This window comes from Diplotaxodon limnothrissa, linkage group LG17, assembly GCF_057381915.1.
Source record: "Diplotaxodon limnothrissa isolate DT_005_m linkage group LG17, D_limnothrissa_male_GT1.1, whole genome shotgun sequence".
NCBI classification, from domain to species: domain Eukaryota; kingdom Metazoa; phylum Chordata; class Actinopteri; order Cichliformes; family Cichlidae; genus Diplotaxodon; species Diplotaxodon limnothrissa.
Window position 1 is genome coordinate 17,417,861 of NC_140612.1, and position 22,212 is coordinate 17,440,072.

The window sequence follows — 22,212 nt, forward strand, 5'->3', positions numbered from 1 at the left end:
TCCCATTCAGCTCGGCTTTATTTGCAGTTTTTCATTTATATCTGTTAATTTAAACATATCTGCTGTAAAATATTTTTTATACAGGAATCATTTCAAAAATGAGAGACTGCAGAGAAAATGAAAAGCATTGTTGTGTTGTTTCCAACTCTGCTAGGCGAACTTTAAGTTTTGGGTGAAGCAGTCCTTCAGTTCACAGAGAGAAGCCTGAAACGGGACTGCACCGGCAGTGTCGGAGACCCAGCTGGCCACAGAGGTCCCAGTCCACCGAGGGGTAAAGACATCAGCCAAGGTTCCACTTCCCTCTCAGCTGATCTGCAGCAGGTCGTAACTTCCTGCGTTCTCCACCTCGTGTTTGTCGTCCACCTGCAAACACAGTGTAATCACCTGACTGCTCATTAAAGCGAATAAAATCCTCCTCTCAGTCGTCAGAGTGAGAGCCTGAAAGGTTTGAATGAAACAGAGTGTGCTGTAAACCGAGAGCAGACTGCAGTCTGGTCGTTGGTCACAGCTTTCATTCTGAGCTGCACAAACGTCCGCCGATGACTCACCGTGACCGCCGACGCACTGGACTCGCCAGCCGCTGGCGCCGCTTCATACACCGGGTTACAGATGTTGCGGCTGCTGTTTGTGGGCGGAGCTTCTTCCTCCCCGTCATCCTCCTGTCAGAGCAACCACAGGAGTAACTCGAGTTACACGAGTGAAGATCGATAGTGAAGCTGCGTCAAATAAAAATGTCATGATGAGGTGCGTCACACTGACAGCACTCCCCTGGAACCTTAGCCTCAGTGCAAAGTTCCAGTCTGACCTTGAAGTAGTGGAACTGGAAGGGTTTGGTGTTGTTACGGTAGAAGCGGTATCCCACAAAGATGGCTCCGCCCACCAACGCGATCAGCAGCACCACGCCGATGCCCATCCCAGCTTTGTGCGCCACATGCATCTGCAGAGCCAATCAGAGAATTCAGGGGGTCAGATAAGGAGTGTGCATTCTGATTATGGAGGCAGGTCGGACTCACCTGTGGGTGAGGGGCCGGGGCCTTTAGGGGTCCCTGAATGACGTGGATGATCCCGTTGGCAGCCATAATGTCAGAGTCGCTGACGAAGTGGTCGTTGATGTAACGAAACGACTGAGAGAACGAAACCAGATTAGAACTTCATACAAACAACTGAAACAACACACAAACACACACTCAGAGACACACACACACTCAGACACATACACACAGAGACAGGACAGTTCTGTTTGCTCTCTCAGACACCTAAATGAGTTGGAAAGGCGGCGCTTTAGCAAAGGTAGCCCATAAACATGAGGGGGACACTCTGAGCACGTTTAGGTCAGATCACTGTGCTGCAGAAGACTTTTGGTCTCCTCTGATTCAGATTGACGCAGTGAGCAGGAGGAGAGAGGCGTGTTAGTGTAGCGGTGCATGACAATTGCATGAGCTTGTTTCTGACCAGAGCCGACGGGTCAAGCTGGTCGGCGACTCCGAGGACGGTCAGACTGCCGACTCGAGTTCTGATCCGGCTGCCGTTCTTCAGCTGGCTCAGAGGGAAAGCCTGACCCTCCGACAGGTGGAACTCGATGTCACGCAGAGACAGAGTCTGGAGGAACGCACAGGTGAGCACACCGATGTAACTGTATGTGTGACAAAATTAAAGGGCCCTGGTGAATGGCTCACCTGGTTGCTGGGCAGGCCGCGGTTGTCAGGTACGAACAGAGTGGACTGGACAGTCAGGTTACTGAGACGCTGCACGAGCTGCTTCCCCGACTCGGAAGCCTGGGAGCAGTTCAGGATTTGCTGCAGAAGGAGGGATAGGATTGTACACGTGCAGGCAATGATCAGTGGCATCTGAGCGATCTGACGTCACTTACGGTGAGGAAGTTTGAGAAGCTCGGCGTGGATCTCAGGACCTGCAGCAGATTTCCAGTACAGCTGAAACCGTCCCCAGTGTAACCTCGTTTGCACTCGCACTTCACCTCTGAAACAAAGATATACGGGCCGATCATCTGCACGTAACCATGGCACTGAGCACGCTTCAACTAACAAACCTAGTCTGTGCAGACTTCCAGCTACTGTGAAGGAACAAATGTGCCTTTTCCCTCACAGCCAAATTTTACTAAGTATTTACAAAGTTTAAATAAAGTGCACCTCACCTGCTCATATCTTAATAAACACACTGTCTGCATTATAGAAATCTGACAAACAGATTTACTTTCACTCGTGTTCACATGAAGCCAGACGTGTCATCATCTTCCTCCCTCACCTTGCATCCTGTAACAGAAGGTGTCCCAGGTCTCGCTCAGGTTTTTGCGGGTGCCGTAGTCCACGATGCCCACGTGTCCGAAGCCACACTTTGGGTTGGAGTAGGTGGTGGGGTACGCCACCCGGGCCTGGTCCAACCAGCCAGCAGCACACATGTTCAGCCCGCCCTGCAGAGCCACACACAGCCGACATGTTTCAGCAGGAGTGCCAGGGGCTGACGTCAATTGTCTGGGAGCTACTGTGATGTGTTCACTGACCTGCTGAGCGTAGGCCAGTTGAGTGTACGTGGCCAGGCGGCCTCCCTCTGCAGCGCAGGCCTGCTCAGCTGCCGTGTAGTTCAGTTTGTACTGACCTTTCTTGGAACGATAGTGGAACACACCGAGCATCGAATCTGCACAACACATAAATATCAGAATGTACGAAAAATAGTGAGGGAGAAGTTCAGCATGTCAAGGTTATCAGTGAAGGGAACACTCAGCTCCACCTACAGGGAAGAAAAAGGAACACAGATTAATGAATTCATCCATGTCTTCTTTTTCCATGAAGGTACAAAAAGTTATGATTCAAGTATAATTAGAGATATTCTGAGAGTTATTCATTCATTGATGATTCATTTGAAACAACAGTCAATTTCTTAAACACTCCATGTATGTTTTAGTAAATACCCGCTACTCTGTGCAGCAACACCCCTGGTGTGTAGCTGCTGCTGACACAAATGAGGCTCAGAGAAATTTGAATTGAAAGATTTGACGATCAGCAGGAAAATATTAATCTTTGTAAACACATCACAACAGACACAAACTTTCTGCTCCACTTCAAAAAAAAGTCAGGGTTCGAGCTCCGAGGGTTAAATCGGCTGCTGTAAGCAAACGTCATGACCTCGCTCACAATAACAATATGCATTCACCCTGCAAGAAACACTCCTGCTCAATACTTCATCATCCAATGAGCTTCCACTTGAATGACGTTCACGTGTACCTTCAAAGTGGAGGTCGGTGCATTTGGCGTCGCGATGACACTGGCCGTTGTTTTGCAGACAGCGGCTGATAGGCAGCTGTCTGACCTCACAGGTCACTCCGTCTCCGATGTAGTTGTTCTTACACATGCACTTCCTCCTCCCCTGTGCGCACACACACACACACACACACACACACACACAGTTTACAGGTAAGTAGGACCTGATGGTGTAACCTTAGAAAACAAGTCCCATGTCGTCCTTACCGGAGCCGTCATGGTGCATACAGCGTGTTCATGGCAGCCTCCATTGTCTCCTAATGCACAGGGGTCGATGGGCTGACAGGTGAACCCGTCTCCAGTGTGATCTTTGGGACAGGTGCAGCTCACCTTACCTCCATTCTGTGAGCACTTGGCCCCCTTAGCACAGCCTCCATTCCAGATCTGACAGATGTCCACCACTGCAGGGAAAGATGTACACACTCAGCTACCGTCATTTAACCTCCAAGGACCTGGCATCCACATATGGGGACATCACATTTTGGGTTGTCTAGATCACAAAACTAAATTTTGCTCTTTCAAATGGCTTTTAAATGACCCATATTGCTCAAAGGAGCACAATTGTTGTTTCTCATTTTCTTTTTGTACTCGGAAAAATTCTGCTATATTCAGACATCAAATAAAGAGTTTTGCACATCATTACTCAACTAAGTATAGCAAATATAGCACAGAGAAATTAAAAATGCATGCCATGAAAGAGTTCGGGTTAAATGAGATTGAAAGAGGTTAAAAGAGAGATGGCACCTCATGCTGGTCCACTGTTACCTGTGCAAGTGAATCCGTCACCCTCATGAAAAGGCCGGCACTCACAGGTGTTGTTTGCCTTACAGACGGCTTTTGGAGAGCAGGCTGGAGAACATTGAAAGATCTCAGCTGGAGGAGACACAGAAACATGAGCGTGATTAAAGTGCACAAACATCTACTTTTCATACCTGAGTATTTTTATTCTTGGGTTTGGTCTGAACTGCGCTGAGAGCTGGCGAGTGTCTTTAGGACTGATCGGTTTTATCTAATTCAGTCTAAGCCAACGAAGGAAATGAACTCACTCTGCTGAACGTCACAGCGGTCTCCGGTCCATCCGGCCTCACAGAAACACAAACCCGTACCTTTCCACCCGTCGTCACATGACCCATGCTCTGAGCAGTTACAGGCTGAAAAACAAGCAAGTCAGGATAGTAAGAGTGTTACAATCTGACGCCGCAGAGAAAACCCCGTCTATTACTCACCTTTACAGGTGGGTCCATAGAATCCATCACTGCACAGCTCACAGGACGTGCCTCTGAAACCTGTGTCGCAGGTACAGGTACCGTTACCAAGCTGACCGTCATCACATTTCCCACGGTTATTGCAGGGAGATCTGAACCCCCCAGGACACCCTGCACAGAGAGCAGAGAAGGCAGTCCATCAGTAGCTGAATCAATCAAATCAATCAGTGACGTAACCTGCTCATTTATATGTCACTGAGATCATTTGCATTTTGAAATGCTCACTGAAGTACTGGTGAGAAGGGATGCACCGATACCGATATCTGGTATCGGCCTCGATACCACATTTTCTAAAGTACCAGTACTCGTTAAAAGTCCCCCGATACCGGGGACCGATACCACGGTCTGAGACCTGTCTATGTTTGAGCGGCATGTAAGGGGTTAATCACAGGCGCCGAGTGCCCGCCCCCAGGCCCCGGCTGCAGCTCAGAGCTGGGAGAAGGCGAGGCGAGACAAGTCAGCCGTGTGGAACTATTTCAAAGTGAACAAAGACGCGAAAACAAAGGCAAATTGTGCTCAGCGAAAGAGTTTACCCACGCTTATTAGCACAGAGGAGCAAAGCTGATGCTATAGCAGTGGGACGGAAAATAGTTGGGCATTTTAAACATTCCGCCTTAACCTACTCCCGCCTCGATGACATTCAGGGACAGCTCAACCAGCCAATAAAGAGACTGCAGCAGGACGTACAGACGCGCTGGAACAGCACGTATTACATGCTCCAGTCCCTCATTGAGCAAAAGCGAGTGCTGGGGGTGTATGTGTCCGAGCACGAACTCCCTGACTATCTCACCGCTCACCAATGGGCTCTTATGGAGAAGACTGTTGCCATCCTCGCCCCCTTTGAGGAACTAACTAAAAAAGTGAGCAGCTACGACGCACTAGCCTCTGATGTCATCCCAGCTGTGACTGTGCTAGTGAGACTTCTAAACAGAGAAACAGACTAGGACCACAGAGTCAAGGCAATGAAAGCAACCTTACTGGCAGCTGTCAAGAAGCGCTTCAGTGACGTCGAGACCAACCCACTGTACTTCATCTCCACCATACTTGACCCAAGGTAAAGTCTGTGTGCTATAGGTATTCAATGAGTATAGCTACAGTACTAAATGTAAGATTATTTTACATCTGAAATATTATATATTTGTAACTAAAATACACAAATACAAATGTATGCAATATATATATAATATGAAATACATTTCCCTTATTATTACCAGAAAGTCAAATGGCTGGCATTTGTCACAGTGGTTTAGGGGAAACTAAAATCACTCCTATTTTTCCACATATTAATACATTTATGAATTTTGTGCAGGTATAAAGATCGCTTCTTCGCCAACAACACTGCTCCAGAGGCCAAGCTGCACCTGAAGCAGGAGCTGCAGATGATGTCCAGAGCTGAGGCAGAGGGGAGTCGGGCAGAAGCTGCAGAACCTCCTACTAAACTGTTCCTCAAGGCCCAGGCCAGCACTAGCAGCAGTCTGGACACTGTATTTGACGAAATCGCTAAGGAGCAGCCCCAGGCAGCACAGCCGCTGGCAGCAGGTGCTGCCATTGAGCTCGACACATACCTCGGAGAGGCCCCAAGCCCTCGTGAAGACAGTCCTCTGAAGTACTGGGGTGTCAACAAAATCAGGTTCCCCACTTTGGCTAAAATAGCCCGTAAATACCTCTCAGCCCCATGTAGCAGTGTGGAAAGTGAAAGGCTTTTTAGCTCAGTGTCACACATTATAGATGAAAACAGAAACAGTCTGACTGCTGATAATGCAGAAAAGCTACTTTTCTTTAAAAAAAACCCTGCCACTCACTTTTTCTCTCCACTAAGTGAGTCATCTTAGACTTGATGTTAATACCTACCTCAGTTGCACTGACTGCCACAGTTCTATGTTGGTGGATGTTGTTAGTTTATTCAAATATTGTGCACTAAATAGCAAAGATGTTTATTAATGCCCCTTGTGTTGTCCAAAGTGGCAGAGTTTACAATAAACTGAAAAAAATACTTGAGTTGCACTGTCACTGTTTAAATTTTTTTTTTCATAATTATTTATTCTGTAATATGTTGCATACAACATGCTTTTCATTTTAAATAAATGTTTTTAATTCCAAACCATGCCTTGTTTGTTTTTTGTTAAATTATAGGACTAAAGCTGTTACCTGTAAATTTAAATCATGTTTTTATTAAGTACTCGGTATCGGTATCGGCGAGTACTGAAATGCAAGTACTCGTACTCGTTTCCAAAAAAGTGGTTTCGGTGCATCCCTACTGGTGACCTATCCAGGTGTACCCTACCTCTCACTGGGACAGACCCTCAAATCATTATCAGTGATAACCTCAGCACCAACCCTAACTCTAACCGCAGCCAATCAGGATATTTATTCTTTGGTTTTAATTAACGATATAAAAAGCTGAATATTCTGTCACACAACAAAAACTGTTCAATTTCACCTAAAAAAGTTTCAAAAAATTTAAGAAAGACTGAAGAAATGGTTTTAATATGAGGATGACGTTGTTATCTCACCCAGACAGTCTCGTCCGTAGTAACCACGACAACACTTTGGCTCCCACATGTTAAAGGTGCAGATGGGGCGACAGCCGGTGTTCTTAGCAAAGGAAAAGGTGGGCAGATCACACTTCTGAACCTCCTGAACACAAAAAACAGAGACGTTTCCTTCGAGGCTCAGCCTGACAGAGGCAGTGAGTTTGTTAAAGATGGGACTCAGACCTTACGAATGCCTCCCGCAGGACAGCGAGTGGAAGAAAAGCTGCATACTCCACAGCTTGTCTACCACAGAAGAAGAAAAGAAAAGATCAAATGAACCATCAGCTCACCTGCAAAAATCTTTTTATTTCTGCTGCTGTGGGAAATGTTTGACTGATTTTAGGACCATCTAGCTTTTTTAAACCCACACTAGTGTGGAGTTGTGTCACACTCCACTGCCAGGCTCTCGGTGCTCTAAATCATTTTTCAGACTGTTCACCGCTACAGGAAAAATAACCAGAAACTAAAACATGAACACAGCAGGCCTCTAAGACTGTAGATTAGGCCAGGCTCTCACCGTTACTTTCACTGTGTGAGTACACTTCAAGCCTACGAGTTACACACAACCCGTGCTCCAACACCATCAGCATTAACAGTTTACACAGTCAGAATCAGTATGTCTGGTTGTTCCAGGTAGCATTCAGATGCATCTCAGACAGTAAAGTGAGGATTCACCGGAAGGTCAAAGGTTCTTTGTTCATCACAGCGTCCTCCGAGGCTGGGAGGAGTTAGCAAGCAGTCGATCCCGTAGGCAATGCCCGCTTTAAAGATGAGGTGTCTCTGAACAATCCGACACTTCCTGTTGTTGATGAAGATTTCTCCCTGTTCAAAAAGACAGTTGGTTATTTGGAGTCCATGTTTGTCTTGTTTGTCTTCTCTGTAGATTTCTCTTACTGTAGTACTCACAATGTTGTCTGTCCCACCACAGGAGAAGGAGAGCGGCGAACCCTGCAAACTCCGAGCCGAGTCCAGGAAGATCAGTCCTTCAGCGTAAACCTGAGATTAAAGGCATTTTAAACTAAACCTGAGAAACCACCTGACCTGCTTCAGCGTTTTTACCTCCACAGCACCATGTTTGTTCTGCGATAACCTCCCTGAGGCACCCTCACATTTTATCCCAGTTATCAAATCTTTCAGAGCTGTTCTTCCAGCTGCCATGCTGTAAAGTGTCTAACGCTTCTCTAAAAGTACCCTCTAAAGAAGTTTTACCTTCTGGCTGTGCAGGATGTGGTATTTCAGGTACTCCATCAGCTGGGGTCGATTGTGTTGGTGGAACAGGAAGTCCTTCTGTTCCTGCGGCAGAGATGCCATGACACCGTCTGACGGCAGGAAGATTGTCACCGGCTGGTACATGATATCATTCACCAGGTCCATTACACCTGTGTCCTGAAAAACATGAGATTTCATGCGAATAAAACTGGCTAACAGGACACCAGCCCTTCTGCTAGTTCACTCCACAGTCCACTCCATCCATCTATGTGTGAGTATATTGGTGGCTTAAGATGCGGATCCACAGGGTGTTGGTGTGGCTCGTGCTCACCTGGGATTTTTTTTTATCCATCATTCATCACCCGGCGACAGCTCTTCTCCAGTACTCTGCTACAGATCTTTTGCGGCTTCGTTTTTGCCTGGCTGTCTCTCCACCTGTGGCTCTATACTTCTACCTGGACATCGCCTTCCAGCCCGCCGCAGGTATATCCACCGAGGGCTTCCGTGGAAGTTCAACATCAGTGACACTAACTCAATATTTTCCATCTGGTCAAAAACTCGTCGTCCTCCCTGCAAGACTGACCGGGCTGTTGACCACAGTGTGCTGGCCCACCTGGCTAAATCAACTAAGCCTACTGTCAGGCATGGCAACTCCAGCATCAAGTTTGGTCTATTAAACATCCGCTCTGTCACTGGTAAGGGACATCTCGTACATGATCTCCTCTGTGATCGTAAGTTGGACTTTCTTTGTTTGACTGAAACATGGCAACAGCCCAATGACTTTGTTTCTCTCAATGACTCCACTCCATCTGAGTTTGTTTACACCTGTCAACCTCGCATCTCGGGGAGGGGCGGAGATCTCGCAATAATTCACCGGAAGCACTGGAAAAGTACTCCCTGTCTCTGCCCTTAACTCCCATTCATCTGAATACATTGCACTACAGCTCCCTGGATCTACCCCCACCATCATATGTACTGTTTATCGGCCACCTAAGCCAAACAAGGAGTTTTTAAATGAATTTTCTGCTCTTCTCACTCATTTCTCTGTACTTTTTCCAAATCTGATCATTGCTGGTGACTTCAATATTCATATGGACAATGATAAAATCCCTCTTTCCAGAGATTTTACCTCCTGCCTGGAAAGTTTTGGGCTTCTACAGTACATAAAATTTCCTACCCACTCTAAAGGTCATATCCTGGATTTGGTCTGTTGTTCTGGCATTACCCCCACCCATTGTAAAGCCACATTGTTTCCCCAGTCTGATCATATGTTTATTTCTTTTGATGCAAACATAACCGCTTCCAAAAACTGTATCTCTCGTAATATCACTTTTAGGAAAATTAGTAATATTAACCCAGCTGTTTTTTCATCTGCCGCTCATGACCTTCCATCTATCCACTGCTCCTCAACCCCTCATGAACTCGTTTGTCATTATAATGTCAACCTTTATAACCTTCTTAACATATTTGCTCCCCTTAAACATCGAACAGTCTCATTTTCCTGTTCAGCTCCATGGTTTACCTCCGACCTGTGTCACCTTAAAGCTAAAGGATGCCAACTCGAACGTCTATTCAAGAAAACCAGACTTGCTGTACATAAAGAAATGCACAATGATCATATTTTGTTCTATAAGGACTGCATTGCCTCAGCCAAATCTGCTTACTACTCTGGTTTAATTAGTTCTAATGAAGGTAACTCCAGGTCCCTCTATTCATTGTTCAGTAAAATTACAAAACCTCCAGACACATTCCCCTCTCAGATGTATTCTGTTGATTTTAGCAACTCTCTTATCTCTTTTTTCACTTGTAAAATCTCAGACATTCACCATCAAGTTAAGTCTTTAGGAGCTCCTGACTCTGAAGTAGACTTCCTGGTTCCCCCACTGTCTTCCTGTCTGTTATTTTCAAGCTTTACTCTTCCCTCCATAACTGACGTATCTAATCTCATTAAAAAATCTAAGTCATCCGCCTGTCAACTTGACCCTCTCCCTACTGTGTTACAGGGAGTGCAGAATTATTAGGCAAGTTGTATTTTTGAGGAATAATTTTATTATTGAACAACAACCATGTTCTCAATGAACCCAAAAAACTCATTAATATCAAAGCTGAATGTTTTTGGAAGTAGTTTTTAGTTTGTTTTTAGTTTTAGCTATTTTAGGGAGATATCTGTGTGTGCAGGTGACTATTACTGTGCATAATTATTAGGCAATTTAACAAAAAATAAATATATACCCATTTCAATCATTTATTTTTACCAGTGAAACCAATATAACATCTCCACATTCACAAATATACATTTCTGACATTCAAAAACAAAACAAAAACCAATCAGCGACCAATATAGCCACCTTTCTTTGCAAGGACACTCAAAAGCCTGCCATCCATGGATTCTGTCAGTGTTTTGATCTGTTCACCATCAACACTGCGTGCAGCAGCAACCACAGCCTCCCAGACACTGTTCAGAGAGGTGTACTGTTTTCCCTCCTTGTAAATCTCACATTTGATGATGGACCACAGGTTCTCAATGGGGTTCAGATCAGGTGAACAAGGTGGCCATGTCATTAGTTTTTCTTCTTTTATACCCTTTCTTGCCAGCCACGCTGTGGAGTACTTGGACGCGTGTGATGGAGCATTGTCCTGCATGAAAATCATGTTTTTCTTGAAGGATGCAGACTTCTTCCTGTACCACTGCTTGAAGAAGGTGTCTTCCAGAAACTGGCAGTAGGACTGGGAGTTGAGCTTGACTCCATCCTCAACCCGAAAAGGCCCCACAAGCTCATCTTTGATGATACCAGCCCAAACCAGTACTCCACCTCCACCTTGCTGGCGTCTGAGTCGGACTGGAGCTCTCTGCCCTTTACCAATCCAACCACGGGCCCATCCATCTGGCCCATCAAGACTCACTCTCATTTCATCAGTCCATAAAACCTTAGAAAAATCAGTCTTGAGATATTTCTTGGCCCAGTCTTGACGTTTCAGCTTGTGTGTCTTGTTCAGTGGTGGTCGTCTTTCAGCCTTTCTTACCTTGGCCATGTCTCTGAGTATTGCACACCTTGTGCTTTTGGGCACTCCAGTGATGTTGCAGCTCTGAAATATGGCCAAACTGGTGGCAAGTGGCATCTTGGCAGCTGCACGCTTGACTTTTCTCAGTTCATGGGCAGTTATTTTGCGCCTTGGTTTTTCCACACGCTTCTTGTGACCCTGTTGGCTATTTTGAATGAAACGCTTGATTGTTCGATGATCATGCTTCAGAAGCTTTGCAATTTTGAGACTGCTGCATCCCTCTGCAAGATATCTCACTATTTTTGACTTTTCTGAGCCTGTCAAGTCCTTCTTTTGACCCATTTTGCCAAAGGAAAGGACGTTGCCTAATAATTATGCACACCTGATATAGGGTGTTGATGTCATTAGACCACACCCCTTCTCATTACAGAGATGCACATCACCTAATATGCTTGATTGGTAGTAGGCTTTCGAGCCTATACAGCTTGGAGTAAGACAACATGCATGAAGAGGATGATGTGGACAAAATACTCATTTGCCTAATAATTCTGCACTCCCTGTAGTTAAAGCCTGTCTTCCCTCGTTCGCACCTCTCATAACCAATATTATTCATTCCTCCCTGAACACTGGAATTGTTCCTGAAGCACTGAAAAAGGCTTCTGTTATCCCAATTCTCAAAAAGCCTGGTGCAGACCCCAATAACTTTGATAATCTTCGCCCTATATCAAATCTCCTCTTTATTTCAAAAATTCTTGAAAAAGTTGTCGCCGCCCAGCTTCATTTACATCTCAGTGACCATAATCTCCATGAACAATTTCAATCGGATTTCTGCCTCAATCATAGCACAGAAACTGCTCTGTTAAGAATTACCAATGACCTTCTGATGGCAGCTGATTCTGGTCTCCTATCCATCCTCATCCTTCTTGATCTTAGTGCGGCGTTTGATACCATTTCTCACAATATTCTCCTGAACCGGTTAGCTTCCATTGGTATTAGTCACACCCCCCTTGCCTGGTTCACCTCCTATCTCTCAGACCGCACTCAGTTTATCCAATTTAAATCCCATTCTTCAACTCTCTATCCTGTTTCTGCTGGTGTGCCCCAGGGTTCAGTATTGGGGCCTCTTTTATTCATTATTTATATGCTTCCTCTTGGTTATATATTCCGAAAATATAATATAAATTTTCACTGTTATGCTGATGACACCCAGCTCTACCTTTCTTCTAAACCCAATTCATCTCTCCCACCTACCTATCTCTCAGACTGTCTTATTGAGATTAGATCCTGGTTCTCCTCCAATTTCCTCAAACTAAACAGTAATAAAACTGAAGTTTTACTTGTTGGTACACCATCTATCTTAACCAAATTCCACAGTTTTTCCATTAACATTGAAGATTCTCCTACCCTTCCCTCCCCTCAGGTTAAGAGTTTGGGTGTCATACTTGATAATACTCTTTCATTCCAGTCTCACATTAATTACATAACCCGGTCTGCTTACTTCCATTTACGTAATATTAACCGACTCTGTCCCTTCCTTACTCCTCATGCTGCTGCCATCCTTGTCCATAGTCTTATTACATCCCGTATTGATTACTGTAATTCCCTCCTATTTGGTCTCCCTAAAAGGTCCCTTCATAAACTCCAGCTCCTTCAAAATTCTGCAGCTCGGGTCATAACTTGCACTCCGTTAAGAGCTCGTATTACCCCAGTTCTTCAGCAGCTTCACTGGTTGCCCATAGAAATCTTACTCCTTACATACAAGTGTATCCATAAATCTGCGCCTTCATATTTGTGTGACCTGCTCCATATCACCACTGTTTCCCGCCCTCTCAGATCATCATCTGCTATTCATCTTACTGTTTCGTCCTCACACCTTATCACTATGGGGAACAGAGCTTTCAGTCGCTCTGCTCCTCAGCTCTGGAACTCTCTTCCTCCTGCACTAAGAAATATTGACTCCCTCTCCGTATTTAAGACACAGCTCAAAACACATCTGTTTAAACTGGCTTATTTGCTTTAATGCTGATTTTATCTGTTGTCAAGCTCTGTTTTGTAATTTTAACTTATTTTATGTATTTTATGACTGTTGTTCCTTTTATTAATTGTGTTCTTTGTAAGGTGACATTGGGTTTCTGAAAGGCGCCCTCAAATAAAATAAATTATTATTATTATTATTATTATTATTATTATTATTATTATTATTATTATTATTATTATATGTGTGTGAGTGTGTGAGGGAGTTTGCATGTGTGTCCTGATGTTGTAGTCTAGGTGTTCGTTTGTTACAAAACCCAGAGGAAGTGATGTCATTGTGCAGCTTGTCTAAATGTTGTGTTAATGCTGCTTGTTGTTGTGTAGTATCTCATTTTAACATGAGCTTTGCTGATATTAGTTATAGTATTGTTGTGCTCCACATGTTTGAGCAATGATCGGACAAAGTGAACAACAGTGACACACTTCTTTTGCTCTGTTAACATTGATATATTGGTTTAAGCACTTTGGCTGTAATATATGTTATTGGTGCACCACTTCAGAACAACAGTCACCTTAAAGTGCAATATTAAAATACAATATTAGAGTAAAAACACACACAACCAGCTAATTCTCTATAAGCAGCTCTTGTTGTCAGTGAGAAGGAAGAAGGGGAAGTTGTAGCGTGTTACCTGTAGCAGTTTGTAGAAGGTTCGATAACCGTGACGTGCAGCCACATCGGTCAGGTTCAGCTGAGAGTCATCCTGCAGGAAACCATCAGAATGAAGGTGTGCATGAAACATTACAGAAAACATAACATCCAGAAAGTCTACAGTCAGACAGCTGCTCACAGTTTCAATGAGCTAGAAAAAAATGCTATTATACCAATAAATAGATTTTAGAATATATTTAGCCTATTACATGTTATTTAATAAACAGTAATTAAACAGGTCATGAAATAATAGACAGCTTATTAACTAACATGTCACTGTAACAGTAAAGCATTCAGTGATCATTTTATAATTCAGTAACAATGGTCATTGTTTTATATGATAATAAAGCTCTAACCAGTCGATCCATTCAGCATCAGCTTCCCTGATTCCTTATTCCAAAATGACCTGATGGATACTTACAGGGGCGAGCATAAAACTGTCTTTGTCCACATCTGGAGGATACAGAATCCTGTCAATTTCATGGATGATTCCATTCACACTGAGGTCATCGCTCTTTGTCACATTTGCCTGGTTGATGAAGACACTGCCCTGAAAAAAAAAGCCAAACACAAAGTGTCCCAATAACAGAAATAAAACTGAAGAATGCTTGTTTATAATAAAGCATCGATTCGGCCTTTGTTTATTGGCAGGATTCATAAATATAGATATAAATCTATTAAACCAGCTGAGGGCTGACCTGGGTGATGCTGGTGGTCAGCACGAGTCCAGACAGCGATGTCAGGTTTCGTGGTTGGCTCAGGTCAGCAGCCAGGAGAGTGTGACACATGACGATGTGGCTGCGCAGGACATTAGCGTACCGCTCTCTCTTCCGTCTCATCTAAAAGATAAAATTACAAACTTGTTAATTTCTGATTCATCCTGAGCTGACCAGACTCTGATGTAATTACAGTGTGTCTTCAAAGACACGCTGATGTTTGTCCAGCAGTAACCAAAGGTCTGACCTCGCGTGAAGTGTTTGTCCTGAAGGCCTCGGGGTCTGGAATGAAGACAGTGAATGGCCCTCGCCCTTGCAGGGAAATCTCCATTATCTGAAAACAGAGTTCTGTTAATGCAATTCCACCAGCAGGGGGCGACAGAGGGGAGCACTACTCACCATCAGACCAAAGTAAAAGTCCGTGTGACGACGTGTCTCTATTTCCTGTAACGAGACAACAGTTAGTGCAAAGCCCTGCGGCGCCGCTTTCATTGTATTTCAGCTGCTCACCCTCGCCACAGTGCCTTTGCAGGTCACACCGTCGCCAATGAAATTTTGCCTGCAGGTGCAGCTTTGAGTGCCTAGACCTGTCATGTTGCACCGGGCATTCCGATGACAGCCGCCATTGTTCTGGAACATCAGCATCAACACGTGAGAGGGTAACAGCTTGAATTGATGTGGTCTTTACAGCATAAAAGTAAGAAACCTTTGACAGAGACAGGAGCAGCATGAAAACCTAGAACTGTATGTGCAACGCTCAACCTCAGCTTCAGTGACCAGAAAAGGAAGCACATCAGCCTCAGACAGCTTTCAGGGTTGTTTTTGCTGTCTTGACAGGACAGCAGACAGGTGGCTGTATGCTGCTCTTCTGCAGCATACCTGGGTCACCAGCTCAGCCAGGTGAGCCTTACCAGAGCCAGAGCACTGACTGAAAACACGACTACCACAGTTCCTGTGCTAAAGGAGGCGAGGACATTATTATTGTCCTGGGAACACTGAATAGAGCAGCCTAACAAGCTTCCTCCTTCACAATAGGACTTATGGGTGTAACTCTTGCCTCGCAGTTGGTGTTTTCTTACAGGGAAAGTGCACCAAGATGAGTGCTGCTGTGATTTGGTGCTACTATGGGCTGTATGTGTGATTATTAGCTGAATGATGTAATCATCTGATTCTGAATCACTCATCTTTCCCACAGCTTGAAACCAGCCAGAGTGAAGACAAACTCACCTTTTGGCACAAGTCGATGATGTTGCAGTTCTTCCCGTCACCGGTGTAAAATTCCCTGCAGACACAGGAAGTCTGCCGAGGAAAACAAAGTCACATTTAGCGCCACTGTCAGCAGAGAGCTGTGCTTAAAGTCAGACTGTAGAGGTTAGCTAGTTTTACTTTGTTCGGTCCAACGTGAATGCAGTCTGCATTGGCATGGCAACCCCCGTTTCCTTTCAGGCAGGGATTTATCTCTGTGGAGAAACACAAAACTCCACCTGGTTATCTCGGATTCACGATGCGTTCAAGCTTTTTATCGTGTGTCTGATAACTTGAGCTGCTGCCAAGGATCGATGCTGAGCCAGAGCTTTTAAATTCCTCACAGCACAACAATACCACAAACCACGCAAATCAGCAGAGCTACTTAATTTCAGTCATTTTGCTGGCTCTGAAGGCTTTTCTGATTGTCTGGAATCCTTTTTTGCTGTGATGCTGGAAGAACTAATATCTGGAATATTTTGCATTGGTATTTTTGCTTTAACTTCGCAGAACTTTCACAAAATGCTTTTTAAGTTTTGCATTACTGCAGACTTTGTCCACCATAGTCAGACCATTACACTACAAAGCACACCCTTCTAGTATTACTGGATTTATTGTCAATGCTTTTGCTTTAACTTTCACGATTGTATTTTGCACTCTTTCATGTCCCCTGTAATCCTCAGTGTGATTGCCTCTTAGCTAATTTTTGCTTTTAAAAAAAAAAAATTTATATAAACTGATCTGAACAAGTTAATGTTGACTCGGAATAATTAAATTTTCCTTTTTAAAAATCGTTTTGACTCCTTGTACCAACTATAACTAAGCCAGAGCAGCTGTGAGCAGGTGTGAGCAGTTGTGGCAAGTGAGTTTACCGACACACACAAGTCCGTCGCCCGCGTAGCCGGCATTACAGACACAGTCTCTTCGGCCGGGTCGAGTCCTCTTACAGAGAGCGTACAGACTGCAGCCGCCGTTATCCACCACGCACGGATCTATGGCTGCATGAGTCACAAAGTGTTCAGTAAACTTTGCGGTTCACAGGAATCCTCTTTAAAAAGCTCAGACCAAAGCCGCAGGTAAGTGACCTGCAGAGCTCATAACATGTGTTACCTTGACAGAAAGTCCCGTTTCCTTTGAAGCCGGCAGCACAGATACACTGAGGGCCGGACGAGCCGGTCACACAGCTATAAAACCAGATTAAAGTTTTAACAGGAAGCATAAATCCTCCAGCGTCCTGCACGCAGAGTAACGGTTAAACTTGTGCAGACTTACTTTGCACTGCCGTGGCATCTCACCGAGCCGCACTGCTCGTCAGCTTTGGCTTCGATCTCTGCAACGACACGGATGCAGCTCAGCACAAATGACAAAAACAGTATTTCTAAAAATGATCTCATAAATGAGATTTTGTTGTTCTAAATCACAGCGTTCACTTTTCTCTACATTCAGCCTTACTTTGGTCACAGTGGACTCCCCTCCAGTCCACGTCACATTCGCAGGTCCCATCGCCCTTCAGTCCCTCGTTACACTGTCCGTTCTTGCATTCGCACTCTGAGCAGACAACACGTGACGATGAAGGTGAGGATGAAGATGACAGATCATGTGCTGACTAATGAAACGTACTGAACCTTGGTCACAGTGGACTCCGTATTTGCCGCTCTGGCAGGTTTCACAGGCGGTCCCGTTGAAGCCTTCGTTACACCGACACACTCCGGTCCCGTTTGTCCCGTCCACACACACTCCATTATCGAAGCAGGGCCGACCCTTTGGACCGGGGCATGCCTCGCAGTGCTCCCCGAAAAACCCTGCACAGCACCTCCGCTCCTGAAAGCACAGAAGAGTTCTAGTGTGCCACACTGCCGAGGATGCTTACCCTGAAATGAGCAGGAAACGTACGATCTTCTTCTGGAGGCAGGTGGCTCTGCAGCCGACTCTCGGGAGCCACTCGCCCTCAAACGTGCGGGTGAACATGCACTTTCTCGTCCTCCTCACCGATTTCTGCACAGAGCAAAACACCAACTTCTTACTTTGACTTTAGCTTCTCATGGACCAGGCTGTGCATCTGAGCTGAGTATTAATTTCAGCATTTTCTACAACGCATGTTTCAAGAAAATATTTACACAGTATAACCAGTTATCCGCGTGAAGCGATAGAGCAGTGAAAATAAAACTCTTCATTTCAGTTCACCTAACTTACAAAATGTAGTGAAGTAGATTCTGGGGTAGGATTTTACACGATGTCCACAAACGCACCACTAACATCCACACCTTCCCAGTTGACAATTAGCAGGCTTATAAGAAACAGCTGCGCTTCACTACCAGAAGGAGGCATTTGGCAGTCTTGTCCATCCAAGGTGGCTGAGAGCATTAGGCAGTTGAGCACTGCAGATCTCTCAAGGAAAGCCACTCAGTTTAGTATTGCCCTGTGGTAAGTGGGACTCTTGTGTTCATCATAACGTGGCATATAGTAGGGTGGACTTTGACAACTGTTTCCCTCTTTTGTTGCAGGTTTGCACTATACTGCTGCTGTCTTGTCATGCTGTTTTGTTTGTTATGTGATGCTTTTATAATGAACAGTACTTTGGGGTGTATTTGTTTTATGTAGATCTTTTATTAATGTGTGTAACGTTTTATGCTTTGTTTTATTGCTTTAGTGGAGGTGCGGCCGCTTGCTGAGGGGCTAGGCACGTGAGGTGGAATCCCCTTCCCGACGCATGCGAGTGTACACACCGGGCATAGGTAGATTGCACCGTTTAGTGTGAGTGACAGTGAGGTCTGGAGTGAAGTTACACGGGTGAGTAATTGGTGGCACCCTTGGGCACTCCTCCCCCGTAGGTTGCCTCAAGTGGCCGGTCGCCACTATTTTGTTTAGTTATTCTTTTATCATGCTGTGATTGTTTTAGGGTAGCATCGTGGTAGGGAGTCTGGTCATTTTAATCATCGTTTGTTAAAGTGTTTCAATGAACTATTTTGCCGTCTCAACCCTGCTACCCTAGGTGCCTTCCTGATTTTATAGTTATGTTTTTAGTAGTTCCTCTTAATAAATTTTGATTTGTAAACTTCCTTTGTCTCACCTCTGCCGTTAATAACGAGTCTGTGGGCTTTGGTAGCCAGTGCAACACGTACATTGGCTAGAGAAATCTTTCCTGGGGTGTAACGCCCTCCCCCAGGTAGCGTTGTCAATATCTTAGTTACCGTCCCCGGTTATTCCTCTATCGCGACACCACAAAAAGAAAAACATTTTTACGCTCCATTGAATAAAACGCTGGTTTATTTTTGAAGATGTCAAATTCGATATGAAATACAACTAAATGATACCAGTTTTCCCACAGCTGTTAAAGAGCAATTTACTTTTCAGCACAATTATACTTAAAATACGTTTTGTTTTTTAATGTTACTTTAGTACTGTCACAGTAAACTGAAAGAAATTCAATCTGTAACTGGCACAAGAGCACAAACAGTAAAGTGGTCAGTGATCACTGGGAGGTCATGAAATTACTTTAGTGGAATACCATGAAGTCCTCTCTAGATCTTCTCCTACTTCTTGTTAGTCTTGTAAAGTCGGACAAACTGAACGTAATTCTTTTGACTTTGGGGAGAATTTTCCATCTTTCATAACTTAAAATCGAATCATCTGCAAACAGATTTTCTGTAGTAGCTGCATTTATCCGATTCTAGTTTGGTATAAAAGTTTGTTTAGAGAGCCTGGTGGTTAAAAAGGTCTAAGCTTTGAAAGATTAACGATGATCAGAAAAAGTCCGAAAACTTACATCTGGGATGGTGTCATTGGGGCAGATCTTGTTTTGGTGGAATAAGCAGTCGACACAGTTCCCCTTTGGAGCAGAAAGAAAACGTTGATATTTATCATGCGATTGTTTCTCCATTCATTGAACTGGATTGGAGGCGCTGAAGTATCTGCAGGACTTAACTGGTGGCTGAGGACCTTACCATGACTTTTGTGTACGTGAGATCATCGCAGCGATTTCTGTTGATCTGAAGAACAGCTGACAGACCGTGGATCACTCCTTTACCGCTCAGGATGTCAGAGGAGTTCATCTGAGCATCATTCACAAACAGCTGCATGAGGAAAACACAGGTCAGGTGGTTTGTATCGTGTTGTTTAGACTGTCATGCGATCAGATGCAACAGAATCAATATTTCATGATGAGACCTTTCCGTCTCGTGGGAAAATGCCGAGCTGGAAGGAAAACCCAAGCATCGTCTCTTTGTAACCTCCGAGCTGAAGGTCTGTTTTTAACAGACGCTGCGATGCCACCACGTGGTAACGAGTGGTCTTCACATCCTGTTCAGTGACAAAATAAAAGCACAACTAATTTGAAGGAAGTAAATAAATAAACCCGAGGACGAGGTCAAAGTCTTTAATTACAGAGTTTAGTTCTATATTTACCATCTGCTTTAAATGTCGAATGAAATAACAGAACTGAGTGTTGCCCACTTAATCCATTTTAAAATATGTAAAAATTTCAACAATGTCAGCAGTGAGTAAAAAGACTAATCGGGTCAAATACAAACTTTTTGATTCAGCTTCAAATGAAAATGCAGACAAACTGAAGCCTAAATTGTATACCAGGGCAGTGGCTGCCATTTTCTTCAGGTACTCAGTGACGGCGGCGTCTGTCGGAGCAAAGATGGTGAATTCATCAGCCTGTTCGATATCATTGGTCAGGTTATAATCCTAAACAAAAAGCCAGAGAAAGCACAACATGTAAGGAAACATTAAACATTTAAGCATGGTGTGAGCGTGTTTGAGAGGTCGTACGATGAGATACGATCTGAAGAGTGAGAACTCCGGCCTGAGAGCGAGCGTGGCCAGCAGACCTTCACTCAGTGTTCTGTCGGGAACCAAAACCTTTATTTTAAAAAAAAAAAAAGAGGCTGAAATCGGTAATGGGTACAAAAAAACTTGCTGGGTGTTGTTTTTGTAGTATTTCTTTTTACCTTATCGATTAAATGGATCAGTCCGTTTGTAGCAGCAACGTTTGACGTGCCGATGAGAGCTCCACCAACAGAAGTGATCTGCACAAACAACCATTTTATTTTTTAAGTAAAATTAGAGAAAAGCACCAAGTTTACAGCCATATACTGAAAGTGGACGAAAGTCCACATTTTTATTCTGGGACTCCACTCAAGTATGCTCACATGATTCAGTCCAAACTTTTTTTTTTTTTTTTTTTTTTAAGAGCAATATTTTGGCTCACAGAGATTATACATTTATGTGCCTGATACCAGATAAGGTTATTTTAACAACCTGTAACTTTATAAGCATTTGACAGAACCTCAGAAAGATGAGAGCCAGCCAAAAGGCAGTTAGATCAGCCCGAGGATGAGCAGCGATGGCCGTGTGGAGTTTATGTGAAACACCTGAGCTGCACGGGCTCAATGAAAGATCAAAATTCTCTCTGTGTGCAGAAATCCTCACACAGAAAGCGTTACCTCGTCGTTTGTAGAAACACGAAGTGTTGTTCCCAGAAGGGACGTCACAGACGACATGTTCCAGAGGCTAGATAAGGGGTAGTCACCAGCGATCATGTGATTTCTGTTAGAAGGGGACAGATCGCAGCACAGCTGTTACATATATTCATATAAAAGCCCCAAAATAAAATGATGTCACTTTAAATCCTGCGGAGCTGTAACCTGATGAGACTCGGCAGGTTTCCCCTCAACGTCCAGAAGTTTTTGTCTTCTGAGGACATTTTGCTGATGGCTGCTGAGGATGGAACCAGGAGGGTGAGGTTCTGATCCAACAGAGACGGAGACAGATCCGAATCCTAACAGAGCGTATGAACACAAACACAATCTTTGCTCAGGTTGGTATTAAAAATAGCTGCTGGTACATGAAAGACCACAGGGGAAGTCAGTCTTGTAAACTGCATGGTTATTAAAAAATGAAGCATGGTGGCACGAACCGATAACCCCCACAGTGTGAGCTTAACATTGCTAAGAGTATTCATAAATGTATAATTTTTCTGTACCCATATTTATGTGCTCTAATTGGGTTTTCATGTGGTATGAATGAATATCAGTGAATATGATACACTGTGTTTACAGTGGCATAATTACGGTGCCTAGTCTGCATGTGAAGCATGTGCTAAACGTGTGAGTTAGTTTGTGATATACTGCACGTTTCATTTATTGTATAATAATCAAAGTGATGACAATCTGCACATAATGCATCTGTAAAACGTGACATACTCACAGTCATCCATGTGAAGAAGTCTGAGGCCTCAGGCAGGATGCTGAGCTCCTGAAATCACCAGGAAACAAA

General features: G+C 44.3%; 2 protein-coding genes across 2 annotated transcripts in view; one reads left to right on the forward strand and one right to left on the reverse strand.

Moving 5' to 3' along the window:
• Positions 1-223: 223 nt before the first annotated feature.
• The window catches only part of stab2 (stabilin 2), a 36,594-nt gene continuing 14,605 nt past the window's right edge, over positions 224-22,212 (reverse strand). Inside the window, exons 28-69 of the mRNA XM_085376695.1 lie at positions 22,144-22,191; positions 21,582-21,715; positions 21,381-21,483; positions 20,886-20,963; positions 20,707-20,796; positions 20,515-20,622; positions 20,098-20,229; positions 19,875-20,003; positions 19,697-19,759; positions 17,824-17,925; positions 17,556-17,751; positions 17,383-17,478; positions 17,203-17,260; positions 17,041-17,114; positions 16,803-16,928; positions 16,072-16,145; positions 15,913-15,984; positions 15,196-15,315; positions 15,085-15,129; positions 14,933-15,019; positions 14,668-14,808; positions 14,391-14,519; positions 13,950-14,021; positions 8,284-8,460; positions 7,981-8,070; positions 7,750-7,896; positions 7,258-7,317; positions 7,054-7,177; positions 4,502-4,651; positions 4,322-4,426; positions 4,041-4,148; positions 3,483-3,676; positions 3,240-3,381; positions 2,519-2,652; positions 2,263-2,428; positions 1,871-1,977; positions 1,677-1,796; positions 1,453-1,599; positions 1,014-1,124; positions 806-937; positions 549-659; positions 224-363 (exon numbers count right to left, since the gene is read on the reverse strand). Of these exons, the coding sequence (XP_085232821.1) occupies positions 304-363; positions 549-659; positions 806-937; positions 1,014-1,124; positions 1,453-1,599; positions 1,677-1,796; positions 1,871-1,977; positions 2,263-2,428; positions 2,519-2,652; positions 3,240-3,381; positions 3,483-3,676; positions 4,041-4,148; positions 4,322-4,426; positions 4,502-4,651; positions 7,054-7,177; positions 7,258-7,317; positions 7,750-7,896; positions 7,981-8,070; positions 8,284-8,460; positions 13,950-14,021; positions 14,391-14,519; positions 14,668-14,808; positions 14,933-15,019; positions 15,085-15,129; positions 15,196-15,315; positions 15,913-15,984; positions 16,072-16,145; positions 16,803-16,928; positions 17,041-17,114; positions 17,203-17,260; positions 17,383-17,478; positions 17,556-17,751; positions 17,824-17,925; positions 19,697-19,759; positions 19,875-20,003; positions 20,098-20,229; positions 20,515-20,622; positions 20,707-20,796; positions 20,886-20,963; positions 21,381-21,483; positions 21,582-21,715; positions 22,144-22,191 (4,662 nt within the window). The 3' untranslated portion in view covers positions 224-303. The remainder of the gene's footprint in view (positions 364-548; positions 660-805; positions 938-1,013; positions 1,125-1,452; positions 1,600-1,676; positions 1,797-1,870; positions 1,978-2,262; positions 2,429-2,518; positions 2,653-3,239; positions 3,382-3,482; positions 3,677-4,040; positions 4,149-4,321; positions 4,427-4,501; positions 4,652-7,053; positions 7,178-7,257; positions 7,318-7,749; positions 7,897-7,980; positions 8,071-8,283; positions 8,461-13,949; positions 14,022-14,390; positions 14,520-14,667; positions 14,809-14,932; positions 15,020-15,084; positions 15,130-15,195; positions 15,316-15,912; positions 15,985-16,071; positions 16,146-16,802; positions 16,929-17,040; positions 17,115-17,202; positions 17,261-17,382; positions 17,479-17,555; positions 17,752-17,823; positions 17,926-19,696; positions 19,760-19,874; positions 20,004-20,097; positions 20,230-20,514; positions 20,623-20,706; positions 20,797-20,885; positions 20,964-21,380; positions 21,484-21,581; positions 21,716-22,143; positions 22,192-22,212) is intronic.
• LOC146614833 (zinc finger BED domain-containing protein 4-like) lies at positions 5,503-6,372 on the forward strand. The gene is made up of 2 exons (XM_085376585.1): positions 5,503-5,594; positions 5,850-6,372. The coding sequence occupies exons 1-2, from the start codon at positions 5,503-5,505 to the stop codon at positions 6,370-6,372; spliced, it is 615 nt and encodes a 204-aa protein (XP_085232711.1).